The sequence below is a fragment of the Mastomys coucha genome, unplaced genomic scaffold (assembly GCF_008632895.1).
Source record: "Mastomys coucha isolate ucsf_1 unplaced genomic scaffold, UCSF_Mcou_1 pScaffold11, whole genome shotgun sequence".
Lineage (NCBI taxonomy): Eukaryota > Metazoa > Chordata > Mammalia > Rodentia > Muridae > Mastomys > Mastomys coucha.
In genome coordinates this window covers 32,683,202-32,697,534 of record NW_022196893.1, presented here as the reverse complement: position 1 = coordinate 32,697,534, position 14,333 = coordinate 32,683,202, and the positions used below count along the sequence as shown (strand labels likewise).

Genomic DNA, 14,333 nt, shown 5'->3' with positions numbered 1-14,333 from the left:
CCTCTTTCACACTAAGAGCCTCCTCTTTCACACTAGGGGCCTCCTCTTCACACTAAGAGCCTCCTCTTTCACACTAGGGGCCTCCTCTTTTACACTTAGGGCCTCCTCTTTCTGCTATACCAATTGGGTCCCCTCACTTTCTAGGACTGCAGAAAGGGCTCACTGGTTAAGAGTACTTACAAAGGACCTGAGGAGTTCCAACATTCACAATCACATCTAATTTCAGCTCCAGAGACTCTGACAGCCTCTTCTGGGCTCCACTGGCATGTGCACACCTGTGGCTTATACTTACACAGACATACACATATACTTGTAAATAAAATACAATCTCTTCTAACACTCTCCAATATCTCCCCCCAGAAAAACTCTAATTGCTTTTCTATATCCTGATAGCACAAATTCACTTTTTAAAAAGATGTATCAGTTCTAGGACAGTCAAGGCTATACAGAGAAACCCTGTCTCAAAAAAACAAAAACAAACAAACAAACAAACAAAAATCCTATTTAGCCGGGCGGTGGTGGCGCACACCTTTAATCCCAGCACTTGGGAGGCAGAGACAGGCGATTTCTGAGTTCGAGGCCAGCCTGGTCTATAGAGTGAGTTCCAGGACAGCCAGGGCTATACAAAGAAACCCTGTCTCAAAAAAAAAAAAAAATGTATCCATTTAATGTATGAGCGTTCTATCTGCATTTACATGCCAGAAGAGGGCATCAAATCCCACTATAGATAGTCATGAGCCACCATGTAGTTCCTGGGAATTGAACTTAGGACCTCTGCAAGAGCAGCCAGTGCTCTTAACCTCTGAGCCACCTCTCCAGCACCAACTTTGTCTCTCTTTAAAAGCAAGAATGGTGAAGCCTGAGGGACCAGTTTAGAAAAGAGGCAATTAAGGGACAGAGTTAGGGGAAGTGATCTGGTAGCTTCACTTGTTGTCTTCATGGAGCCGACTACCTATAATTCTACCTATGCTGTCCTGTGGGCTGCAGCTCCAAGCTGGGCTGGACCAGACCCTGAGCACCAGAAGGTAAAGAAGCCTCAGGTGGTATACTCATTCCTCCATAGACCTGCAATAGCAGCAGACTCCATTCAACCCCTAGGCACATCTTGATCACTAAGCCCTTGTGGTCCATGAGGCAGGAGCCACTGTCACTTCAAGTTTGTGTCTGTGATGTCATCTGCCAAGGTCAGACTTACTGAGGGGGAAGGATGGCTCTAGTCCCTAAGAGTTACCCCTACACACTTCTTTTTTGAGACCCAGACTCACTTTGCAGCTCTAGCTGTCTTAGAGCTATATAGACTAGGTTAGCCTCCATGTTCACAGGTCCCTATTCGTAAGCCCTCTTCTCTGTGCCTGCCTGTCAGAGGGACAGTCACTGCCTCTAGAGTCAGTAGGAAAACCTCACAACCTCACCCTTTCCAAGCTTACAGGGACAGTGGTGCTGGAGCTCAATGTGAGAGCCTAGGAGTGCGTCCCTGGCTGTACAAACCCTACGTCAACTATGCCTCGGAACAGACAGGCTCAGGAGACAGAGGAATGAAGGGAGGGAGAAAGGTAAGAAAGAGGAAGGATTTCCCTTCCGTACTTTGAAATTAGACATCTCAATAAAGACAACAATAAAAATCACATCACCGGTGGTGGTGAGGGGGGAATGGGGCAATGTGGGAGAAATAAAACAACAAATCACACACGGTCTCTCGCACAGAGTCTAGATTAAATATATGCAGACACATGCATGACATGAGAGGAGCACCATGGGGAGGAAGGAGGTCATCAAGAGAAGGATGGTAAGAGCAAGGTGCAATGGCATACATATCTAACACATCACAGAAACCATTCTTCTCTACACTATCCCCAAAAAAACATTAAAAATCCACAATGTCATTTCCATCAGCAGAGGGATATGACCAACTGAGCGGCCTGCTGTGTCCCTTACCCTTTCTTCCTGCCTACAAAAGTGTACACAGGCAGGGTCACAGGTGCCCAAAGGGACTTCACATTCAGACAAAAGCCACTCTGCCAAGCACATCCCCCTCTTACAGAGTTTCAGCCCAGACTGTGTGAGAAAGAAAGAAACAAGTGTAAGAGGGCATCACAGACATCTGTAGACCATGGGAGCAGGGGCCTCACTGTTTAAGCTGTGGGGCTGAGATGGCGTTCAGCTCGCTCTTCCTCCTGAGTTGTATACATGCCCTCCCAGACACACAGAGCCTACCTCCCCCACAGAGCCCTCCACACATCTGTGCTTTTGAGCCTTTAAGAAGGGTCTGCTCTTTGGCAAGGCAAGCCAGTCAGCACATAGCCAGAGTGAAGACGTTCACATTCCAGGTCCACCTGCCATTAGCTGGGTCACGCACCTACCTTGAATTCCCCGACAACCTTGCGCAAGGCACGGTCCAGCTCCTCAGAGGAGACACGCACGTACGTGAAGTCAATGAAGTCACAGTCTACATCCTGGATGCCCACAGTGCCGATGGAGTACGTGCCCTCCTTCTTGTAGTGGAACTTGCCTGTGCTGCGATGCAGGAGCACGGTGTGCAGCACTGCCAGCATGGCCTCCTCCACCTGCCGCCCCTCCACCGACACCTCCAGCACTTCTGATCGACAGTTCATCCTAGAGCCAAAGCAAAGACAAGAGATGGGACGCTTCACCCCACCTGACAGAACCAAGTCAGATCATCAGGAAGGTCCTGTCCGCTTCCTGCTCAACTGGGCTCAGCCCCTGCCTGCATCAGCCCTTCTGTGTTTTGGCAGCACATTTTATGAGAAACCCACAGACCCTGGGGATCAGCAAGGGGCAGAGCTTCAAGATCTCCAGTCCAAATACCAAGTGAGGTGAGACTTGCATTCATCTGTGGTGTTCAGTCAAGACTCACTGTGCTGCAACAGGCAGACACAGGAAACTGCAGACGCAGGAAGGGAAAGGGTCCCACAAGGGCAAGCGCCTGAGATGGGAGCACAGTGAGAACAGCCTGAGTCAACTTTCTGGGACCTTAGTGGCCTGGTTAAAGCAAGTGGACTCTGTCCCAAGGGCAACAAGTTACAGAACCCTTGTGCCAACATCAACATCAGATCTCTGCATTGGAAAGCCAGCTCTTGTTGACTCCTTTAGGGAAACTTTGGACAAACCAATGAAAGCTGTAAAGGCTGGCTTTAGAACCTGTAATACACACACTGCAGGGTCATCTAGACTCCACGCCAAAATACATTTAATGCGGAAAGGTTGGGCAGTAAGATGAGCAGAAGTACAACTTAGCAATGGGGCAGTAAGGTATGCTGTGTGGGAGTGCTCACATCCAAGAGGGAGCAGTGAGGTATACAGTGCAGGAACGCTCATGTCCAACAGGGAACAGTGAGGGATGCAGTGTAGGAGCGCTCACGGCCAACCTGGGTCCACTGATACCTAACAACAGTGTTCCTGCTTCTTATTCATTTGTAAGAGAAAAAGTCTGAGCTGGTTGTGGTAGCACAGACCTTTTATCCCAGTACTCAGGAGGCAGAGGCAGGTGGATCTCAGTGAGTTCAAGAATAGCCTAGACTACATAGTGAGATAGTGAGTTCCAGGACAAAACAGAGAGAGATACTTGTATTTAAAAGCATGACTCCCCTCAACAAAGAGACAGACAGACAAGATCTGTTTCCTAGACTGATCTCTTTCCCAGTCCCTCCTAGACAGGTGTGACTACAGGGTGAGCCTGGCTCTGCTACACATTCCTGTAGGGTGTTTCAATCTTTTGTTTTCTTTTACAGACAAGGTTTCTCTGTGTAGCCCTGACTGTCCTAGACCTCCCTCCATAGACCAGGCTGGCCGTGAACTCAGAGATCCTCTTGCCTCTACCTTTCAAGTGCTGGGATTAAAGATGTGTGGTACCACCACCTGCAATCTCAGGTATTTTCCAACAGGAACAGAAGAACTAAGACTCTCTCAGACCTTAAGAAAATCATTCGGCCTTTGTAAACCTGTTTTCTACCTATAAATTGGGACTGCAGCAAAGATTTAGGATATTTTATGTAAAACAATCTACTAGTTGAAAACAATGACTCAAATGTCAGGCATCCAGGATTAGAGTGTACCTCTGCCCTACATCTGTACAAGCTGAGGGTGTCATTCAGTGGCAGGGCATTTGTCTTGCAAGAGTGAGGGGTCCAATCTCCAGGATCCATAAAAAAGCCAGCTAATAATAACAAAGCAATGGCACTTTCAAATAACTGCCTCAAAGACTGAATGAGTTAGATGTGTAGACCCCTTAAAACTGCCTGTCACGTAGCAAACATGAAGCATTAGGTGCTACATTTGTTACTGTACTGTTTCTACTTGGAAACCACGCAAAGAACCACTCAAGTGTGGGGTGGGGAAGGAACTTAAGATAACAAACCCCACAGGGAGTGCAAGAAGTTACATTTCTTCCATGTGTGTTCTACTTGCCAGTTTCTTGGTGACCATCTCATCTCTAAACAGTTCAACTATTTCTTCTATCAAAAGAATCTGCACCTCGTGTTTCAATCCACTGGCTTTAGTTTTGCTATCTGCCTTATTAGTGTGTTTTAGATGGGGGGGGTGATTTTTGAGACACCCCTTCATCTAATCCAGGCTGTCCTCCAACTCCTAGACTGAGGCAGCAAATTTTCTGCCTCAGCGTCCCAAGAGCTGGGCTTTGTCTCCATTCTAGGTGCAAGGCAACAGAGTGTGGACCGCTCTGCCATCAGACTGGCTCCCTCTCACCTGGCCATTATTAACTCAGGCATACCTGTCCTGCCGGGTGTTTTCTGCCTCTCACTGTTCCTACAGCAGAGAGCCCATTTGTCGCTATAAACTGGCTCCTGTTAACCCCTCAGTGTATCCTGGCCCGGAATACCAGGTTCTTCCAAGAGTTCGTTTCTCGTGGATCAAGGATGCGACGACCCCCTTACTCATTATTATTTGTTCTGCTGTTTAATTCCATTCTGCATTTTCCCACCTAGAGATTCCCGGCTCTGGTCCAGCCTTTTCAAACTATTTCTCCCTCTAACCAGCAACTTCCTTCGGTTTCAGCATTACTCCAGGACCCAACCCTGCCTTCCAAGATCAGCCAGTTTTTACACAGAAACAACATTTGCATTTCCCTCTGGTCCCCCCCTAACCATTAAGCAGAAGTCCGGATGACCCGGGACACACCCATGGCCTACCTTGCTAGTAGAAATCCGAGCAGGAGCCACTCAGCCTCGGGTCCTCTTCTTCCCTAGCGCGAACGCGGAGTATTCGGGGACAGACCAAAAGCAAACTCAGTCTATTTGGATCCGCACGGAGAATTCGACCGGACGTCAGGGTCACTGCCCGCGACCTCGCGCCGTCTCGGGGCAGCAGCGCAGACGACGACGACGACGACAGGGTCCAAAACTTACAGCCGCCGGTCCAGGCCTGTGCTCCTGCGCCTGAGCGGCGCGCGGACCGGAAGTTTTGCCCGGCCGGAGGGCGGAACCGGAAGGAACCATCCGCGCCCATAGCGGGTGCTGGCCAGGCTCCGCTCGACCCAGCCGGACGCCGCTACAGCCACGGCATCGGGAAGCTCGCACGAGCTACTTACCCTCTTATAATGCCACGTAACTGTAGTGTTATGTTTTTTTGTTCTTGTTTGTCCCTCGGGCCCTAGACTCGGTAAGAGGAACTCCCCCTCGTTTGGACGAGTCCATTCACTCCCACCACCGAGAGCGTTGTTTGGGCTGGGACAACTCACTTCCGCCATCGAGACGAGAGGGACAGAGGGGACGGATGGACTCTGCGGTGCCCCTGGTGGCCGGGCCGAGTCATCGACGGAGAGCCCTCCCCTGCAACCCATCGTGGCCTCCACACTGGGTGCCGACCACCTTAAGACAAGAGGGATTCCAAGATCAAGGCCATAGCATCTGAGAGGTGCCTGAAGATGAACGCACACCGGTGTGCTGCAGGATGCTGAGAGGATGCCGAGTCTGTGTTGGCCCAAAGTGCACAACAGTCGGGCTCTCTGAACTCAGACCCACAGGAAGATTTTGAAAAGGGAGCTTAGTCTTCCTAAGTTACCTTAATACAAGCACTACCTGATGTTGTGTGATGACCGGGCAGGGGGCAGTCTAGTCTTTAACGATTATGCGGTTGCTTCTCTGACATTACTTATCCTTTCCGAATCCCCTTTTAAACGGGGAGCTGCTGTGAGGGATCACAAGCGATACCTTTGTAATCTATAAGGCGCCCTAAAAATATAAACTAAGTGTTCCAGCTGTATAATTTCTTGGAGTGTTTTTAGTTGTCTATGTTGTTGGTAAGGCCCAGAACCCACAGGTTTGGTCAATTGCTCTTAGCTCCTAAAGAGCAAGCACATCCCTAACTTCCAACAGGGGGCACTCGTGAGTTGTTTAACGTGAGCATTAATGTGCTCCATTTCCAAACACATTTCATCTCCCATAGCAATCTTGTATCTTTGTATCTAGCAATCCTACAAGGTGGATGAGAATTTGACAGTAAGAGAAGTTAAGTCACTTATATAGATCACTAAGTAAACAACAGAACCTCGAGTTCAAACAGGTGCCTCTTACCAGCACAGGAGCTTACTTGCCTGGCTTCTCCTGCACAACCCTCCCCACACTACCATTCTTTAACACATCTCACCCACAGGAAGGAGTGTATCAGATGTACAGCACTTACTGTGTAGAAGGGAACCTCCTTGATTCATGGTATGTTTGTCAACTTCCCTTGGTGTCAATTTCAAGCCACAGGACGCTGATGAATTCGGAGTCTAAAATTGATAAAGGGGTACAATGGGCTTCGAAGGGTGGGGTGGGGTATCGAACCTAGGGCCTTGGGCATATTAGGTGGATTCTTTCCCACTAAGCTACAACTCTAGCCCACACTCTGTCTCAAGCTCTTTGCTGGCACTAACCTAAGGACATCATTCAGCCTTGGTAGCTGTCATGGCAGCACTTCAAAGGCAGAGCAGTGATGACTTACCCACAACTGTGCCTTTCACGTGAGATAAAATGTTACTCAGCAGCCCCAGTTAGAGATAATGAAACTGAGACTCAGTGGTGTGCAGTACTTTCCTGTAATGGTTAACTGTATGTGACACCCCCAACTTGCCTGGAACAACCCCAGACACTTGTGAGATAATGCATTGAAGGTGTTTCTAGGAGAGCAATACTGAAAGTGGCAAACTCAATGAAGTAGACAGTCCTCCCAAAGTGATGGGTACAGTCCACTCACATACACCTTGGCTAGAACACAAAGGCTCGGTCCCCTGTGAGGAGCATTCCTTACTGCTTTAGGACAGGGCGTCTGTCCTTTCTCCAGTCTCTGGACTGAAGCACTCAGACTCAACCTAAACCTTCAGATCTCTTGGTTCTCGAATTGCTGACATCAGCTCTTGGGCTGTCTCTATAATGATATGAACTATCCCATGTGATAAACATGTGGTTAAACATGCCATCCCATGTGTGCATCTGTGTCTGTGTATCCTACTGGTTCTGTGTCCCTGTGCGGACACTTGCCAGGGCCACATAGCTGCTCTTGCTTCACTCTCTTGATGTTTTTACTCACCTTGTTGTTACATCATTGCTGCTCCTGCTACTGCTGTTGTTGTTGCTAGTGTGTTGGTGTTTTGAGAGAGCCTCTTTCCAGGACTGGCTTGTGATTCTTTTTGTTGTTGTTGTTTTGGTTTTGTTTTGTTTTGTTTTGTTTGAGACAGGGTTTCTCTGTGTAGCCCTGGCTGTCCTGGAACTCACTCTGTAGACTACGCTGGCCTCAAGCTCAGAAATCCACCTGCCTCTGCCTCTCAGGTGCTGGGATTAAAGGTGTGTGCCACCACTGCCTGGCTGGCTTGTGATTCTTGATTCCCCCATCTCCACCTCTGAGAGCTGGAAGGATAGGCCTGTAGCCTGCCTTCCTTCCAGCTCTCTTCTCCCTACTCCTCAATCCACTTCCTCCCTGTGCAGCCTCTGCTGCCTGCCATTGAAGCTGAGTCCTTTCACCTCTCTGGCTTCCCATGCTGGCCAAGCCTTGCCTCCTCAGACCTTCTTGACTCTTTCCAGGGCTCCTCAAATCTTGGGTCCCATCCTTCTCTGATTATTCTAGCCTTAGCCAAAATAGATAGATAGAAAGACAGACAGACAGACAGATAGGTCTGTGTGGCATAAGTTCTCTGATCCTATGCCCTGACCCCTAATGGTCAATATACAGTTGTTTAGTCAGGACTCATGACTGTAATTTCCAATGCTAAAAGCCACCCTGAGATACAGAATGAGTTCAAGGCCAGCCTGAGCAATGAGAGAAACGTGTGTCAAAATTAACAGTATAAAAAGAGCTGGAGAGATGGTTAAGAGTGGTTAAAGAGTACTGGCTGCTCTTTCAGAGACTCTGGGTTCAATTCTCAGCACCCACACAGAAGCTCACAACTCCAGGTCCAGGGGATCCAATGGCTTCTTCCAGCCTCTAAGGATCCAGTCACATGCTGTACATACAAACTTGCAGGCAAAAAAAAAAGTTATATGCAGAAAACAAAAAGAAAGAAAACTTTAAAAGCATAATAAAATGAGTTCTGGGGATATAGCTCAAGATCTAGCATCAGCCCCATGAAATACCATACAGAGCAGATTCCAGCTCTCTGGGAATGCCGGGGCTTGCTCACAGCAGAGATGAGCTGGGAGACACACCTGGCCAAGAAGCCTCAAGAAATGATCTGAAGCCTGAAGAGATGCCTCTGTGGTTCTTGCACAGAACTTGGGTTTAATTCTCAGCACCCACATGGCAGGTCACAATTGCCCACTGGTGCCCTCTCTTAACAATCAGGTAATACAAGACATGTACACAAGCAAAAATACTTGTGCATGCAAAATAAAATAGATAAGTCTTTTTAAATGGGAAGAAAAAATAAGTAGTTTGGAAAACACGCATCAGGAGCGAGGAGGGCAGCTACTGCTGTCATTCTCGGAAGACACCGGTGGTCTGGAAAGAAAAGGGACACACTCAGTAAAGAAGAAACCAGGCCAGGTACTACAGTCCTATAATCCAGCCTTGTGAGTCTGAGGATCAAAAATTCAAAGCCAGCCTGGGCTACAGAGTAACTATGAGGCCAATTTGGATCATGTGGCAAAAAAGACCCTGTCTCAAAACAAAAGAAAACAAGAAATCCAGCATCCTTAAGAGAAGTAGCGAGTCACATTCTCAGAAAGATGGGAAATGACTAGACATGAGAAGAAAAGCCAGTCCACGGCAGAGAACACAGGACAGCAACTTGAGCGGTTGGGCAGCGTGGGGGGCAGAGGGTGGGGGATGCCAGGAAGCCACGGAGCTACCGAGTATTCTGAGAAGGGGACAAAAAGGAGGCTGGCAGGGAGGGGGCTTGCTGAGGGTTAAGAGTGGAGCTCTGAGGCACGAAAGGCAGGGACAGAAGCTCAGACTTCTCGGAGAGAGTCCTGTGTCCCAGCAGCCAGGCAGCTGACTAGGATGCTATCAGCTGTGCATGCTGCAAAGGTCTGGGGAGAGACCTTGAAGACCAACCCAAGTCCTTGGAAGCAGGCAGCTGGCGTAGCCTGATGAATGTGGCCTCGGATGGCCCCACCTCATCCTGGGGTGTACACAGGGGGAGTGTTGAGCCCTGAAGCTGGCCCCCGAAGGCCACTCCAGCTGCTGCAGAGCTGACCCTAATGGCGTCACAGGGCGTGACTCAAACCCCAGCAACAACTCTGAGTGGGACTGACGTCAGCCTGGGGGCTCCTGACGGTGGCCAGCCTTGCATAGCCAGAACCCTGTCTGCTGAACCTCTAGCTAGGCCACGGGGTGCAAAGGAGACCAGCTGTCCCCTTCTGACATCTGTCCCCTGGGATCCAAGGCAAGGATCTGTCCACCTCCCACTCTTTCTGAGATGTCGCTCCCCACCTCCGCCCTCTGTGGCAGACAAAGTGGCTGAGTGGAGGAGAAAGTGGAAAGTCACGTGGGATAGAGTAGCAGAGATGGTGGCAAAACTTGCCAGCTTCGTCAGGCTGTGTGTTTGACTGCTGTCTGACCTCAGGACTTTAGGGGATCTGCTCTTCTTGAGTTTTAAGTGCTGCCTGTCCATTCACTGTAAAGGCCTGTATGTCTGGCCAAGTGGGGTTTACATGCAACTGTCCCTTGAGTGAAAGATTATCCTTTCTCCCTGTAAATGTTGTGCATTTGTCTCCTTGAGAGCATGTGCCTGTCTATCTATCACTCCTGGAGAAGGAGTCTAGTGACCATCTTTGAGAAAAACCCTAGGATTCAGGTCAGGGTCTATATCTCTCCTTGGGGACTGTTTCTCTGGTCCTGGTTTCATGCTAAACAGGGACAATCTATCTTTATGGTATTCCAACTCCCTGAGACACTGGGAAAAAAAAATACAGGTTTCTTGCTTGGTTACCCCCCAAGGCTGGTCTCCTGGGGGACCCAGGCTGGATGAGCAGGGCCAGTCAGCACCAGGCCTGCCTGGCTTGCAGCTGGGCACCGCTCCCTGCTAACACAGCATGTACCAACTGGGACAGCCCCCCTCAACACCCTCCCCTAACTGGCTCAGCTGCCACCCTCAACCCCCACAGCCACAGAGAGCCTGATTTATGGTCATGAGTGGAGGAAGACATTGCCAGTGTCTGGGTCAGACCTTGAAGAGACCTCAAGTGCCCCCCCATCCCAGTCTGCCAGGTTCAGGGCCCAGCAAGACAAGAAGGGAGCCAGAGTGGTGAGGAAGATGAGCAGGAGTCTAGGGGAAGCAGACCCAAGGAAGAGGCCAGGGCCAAGAGTGATGGGGGGCCCTGGAATGCAGGGTCAGGCTGGAATCCAGCTGGGGAGCCTGGAATGGGCCTTCTGCACTCAGAAAGGACAGCAAAGAGGCTTTTTCCTCCCACCTGGCTCTGAAGTTTCAAATCCTGCTAGCCATCAAGGCCTTCACCAGATAGCCCCCTAAACTTGGGTCTAGGGCAAGGTGTAGGCAGATTCCAGAGAGCCTGCACTTAGCACAGGGCCAGAGACAGCCTGGGGGTGAACACAGGTTCCTCTGAAGGGAAGAGCTGATGCTAACTGAGCTATGGGACGGTAAGACCAAGCCTGGACGTACGTGGAAACCAAGCAGGCAGGGGGCTTGCCTGTCGTGCTCACACTCTGAGAAAGCCCGTGGGTCCTGGGATCTCTAGAGTCAGCAGTGTGGTGTTGGAGAGGGACCAGGGTCAGGCACACAGTGAAGCTAAGCCCTCCAGAATCCCTAGCTCAGCTCTCACGTAAGGCCATCCAGAACCACCCCCGCCCAGGACACAACCTTGATCTGCTTCTTAGGGCCGCTCGCTGCCCAGGACCACAAAATGGCCTCCCACCTCACATGCTTCCATCTGCAGAACTGGGCCACTGCCATGGAACAGTGTATGTAAGATAAGAACAGATCTGTAGACAGCTCAACTCAGCAACAGCACAGACAAGTTCCTCCTCTCCTCAAGGCTGACCTCCACCACCTTCCTCTAATGGAGACTGGGTGGGCAGGACAAGATGTGAGGCACCCTCATCCACCCAGATCTAAAGAGAAAATGAGATGCTGCTGTACCCACCTCAGAACCCACCCTTCCCAAGGCACAGTCACCTCAGGGCTGGGGAGGGGGACAGGGCCTCTGGGCACTGGGCCCAGCGTGGGTAGGGGGCAATAGGGAGGCAGGTTTCCTGGGTCTCCCATGAGGACAAACAGTAGGCTTTGAGGCCTTGGAAAATCCCGCCTGGGATTCCAGGCCCTGCCAGCGTCACTGCCTTTTGACTATTGTCCCCATCGGAAACGGGCCCAGCCCCCGATCAACAGGGACAGAGCCGCCATTGTGAGGCCCCAATAGGCTCAATGCCCCCTTGTTCGCCCTCTCAGCCCCTAGCAAGACTTGGAGGCCAGTTCTTCCAGTTGCTGGTGGAAAGAAAGGGCTTGCCTGCAGGCTCCAGCCTTCGGGTGGGGCAGGGCAGGAGTCACAGATCAGCCCCCACCCTGTGCCTCAAGTGCAAGAGTCCCGGAAAGGACTTGCTGTCAGTGGAGAGTCTTTTATTTGCAAAGCAGGGGCTGGACAGCCCAATGGTCCAGAGACTGCACACACCCTGCACAGCCACTTAATTAATAAAGCCTGGAGAAGTCACTTCCCTCCTCTGAAGACGATTATGCTCTCATAAAAATACAGTGACTAATGTTTATCTAGGTACAGGCCTACCATCCCATCAACCAGAACTGTCCTGAGTTCAAGGACAGCCTTGCCACACTGCAAAACTGTCTCCAAACCAACAGAAAAGCAGTCATGGTGCTGAGTGCCTCCAGAGAAAAGGATCCCGCTGGTGAAGGACCTGCTGTACAGCAGCTGCCAACATGCTAGGTTAGAGTCTGGTAAGGACCCAGATTTCCCCTTGTCATACACACACACACACACACACATACACACACACACTCACACATGCTCACATGCACACACAAGCACATGCTCACACACGCACACACACGCACATGCTCACACACTCGCGCACACACGCTCACACACACACATATGCACACACAGTTGGGGGTATGAATTCTTTTGCCAGACCTGAGGTACAGGGAAAACAAGAGGGAACTAGATTGGACATCAGCTCCTACCATTCTGCTCTGAGCCTGTGTCATCAAAGAGATGGGGAAACTGAGTCTAGGTGAGGCTCTGGCTTCTCTAACAGCAAGGGGAAGTGGGCCAGGTGCTAGGGTTGCTAGGAAAGCTCCCTTGGAACAAGCTGTTGTCCCACGATGCATGCTTGGAAGCCTACCATGCTAGACAGGGGCTGCCTGAGCCCCACAGACCTTTCTTAGGCCTGAGGCTTAAATGTACTCCGGGATCTCAAATAAGGATGCACAGCTGGAGCTCTGAGTTACAGCCTAGAGGAAGCTTATGTCTTCCTGACTACAGAGCAGAGCCCCAGTTTGCCCACTCTGATCCCCTCATCGAGAGCCATGGGGATGTTGCATTGAGTCCTGAAGCCAAGGGTAGTGAGAAATGGCTGTGAGGGTCCTGCCTTCAGGGCTCCTGTGAGATTCTGGAAATGAGTTGAAGCTAAGCACAGTGAAGGTGGCCAGCCACCTGCCACTTGCCAGCCTATCACAGGCCTAAGGATGCTCTCAGTTTAGATTCATGTTTCTCTGGTCATCTTCACCTCCAGTGCTAGATATCAAATCTGGAACTCACCCATTGAAGGCAACTGTTCCCTCACTGAGGGACAGCTCCAGAATCTGCCTCTAAGCCGTCAGAACCTGCCTCTAAGCCAAGCCACCAGAACCTGCCTCTAACCCGCCAGAACCCACCTCTAAGCCGCCAGAACCTGCACCTGCCTCCAAGCCGCCAGAACCTGCCTCCAAGCCCCCAAATGAGAGGCAGGTAGACACAGGAGCTAGAGAGTTCCATAGGATGCTTGGATACTGAGAATGACTTCAGAACAATCTCCCTGCCAAGAATCCAAGGACTGCTTGCGGGCTGCATAGATCCTGCCACTGGGGTTGGCAAAGGATAGGAGGACTCTAAGGATGTAGATCCAACAGAGCTTGCATAACACCAGCTACAGCAGTTCCCAGGCTCACCACACATCAAAACTCTCCTCTGACCCTAAAAGGCTAGGTCTATTCCTCTTTTTGTTCTTTCTTTTTCTTTTTTTTTTTTTTTTTTTTTTTTTTTTTTGGTTTTCAAGACAGGGTTTCTCTTTGTAGCCCTGGCTGTCCTGGAGCTCACTCTGTAGACCAGGCTGTTTTCGAACTCAGAAATCCGCCTGCCTCTGCCTCCCAAGTGCTGGGATTAAAGGCATGCACCACCACTGCCTGGCCCTCTTTCTGTTTGTACAAATGTACAAACCAAGAAGTGAGAGGCCTGGGGGGGGGGGGGGGTCTGGCCCAGTGTAAAGTGCTTGCTGGGCATCTGTAAGGCCCCAGCATCACCCCCTCCTACTCTGTCACCCCAAATAAAACAGGACTGGTGAGGGGCTCAGGAGGTGAAAGTGCTTACCAATAAGCTGGACGGCCTCACTTCTATCTCAAAGTGGAAGCTGGATGGCCTAACTTCTATCTCAAGTTCAAGGACAGACCTGACTCCTACAACTTGTCTTTTAACTTCCACACGCGTGCTATGGCATGTGTGCACACACATGGACTCACAACTTGTCTTTTAACTTCCACATGTGTGCTATGGCATGTGTGCGCATACACATATACATGTGTATGCACTCACATGGACTCCAGTACACCAATTTTTTTTCAAGACAGGGTTTCTGTGTAGCCCTGGCTATCCTGGAACTCGATCAGGCTAGCCACAAACTCAGAGATGTGCCTGCCTCTGCCTCCCGAGTGCTAGGAT

At 50.4% G+C, this 14,333-nt stretch overlaps 1 protein-coding gene across 1 annotated transcript in view; it reads right to left on the bottom strand.

Moving 5' to 3' along the window:
• The window catches only part of Atg101 (autophagy related 101), a 9,387-nt gene extending 3,971 nt beyond the window's left edge, over positions 1 to 5,416 (bottom strand). The window contains exons 1-2 of the mRNA XM_031356302.1: positions 5,166 to 5,416; positions 2,361 to 2,613 (exon numbers count right to left, since the gene is read on the bottom strand). Of these exons, the coding sequence (XP_031212162.1) occupies positions 2,361 to 2,612 (252 nt within the window). The 5' untranslated portion in view covers position 2,613; positions 5,166 to 5,416. The remainder of the gene's footprint in view (positions 1 to 2,360; positions 2,614 to 5,165) is intronic.
• Positions 5,417 to 14,333: the final 8,917 nt, after the last annotated feature.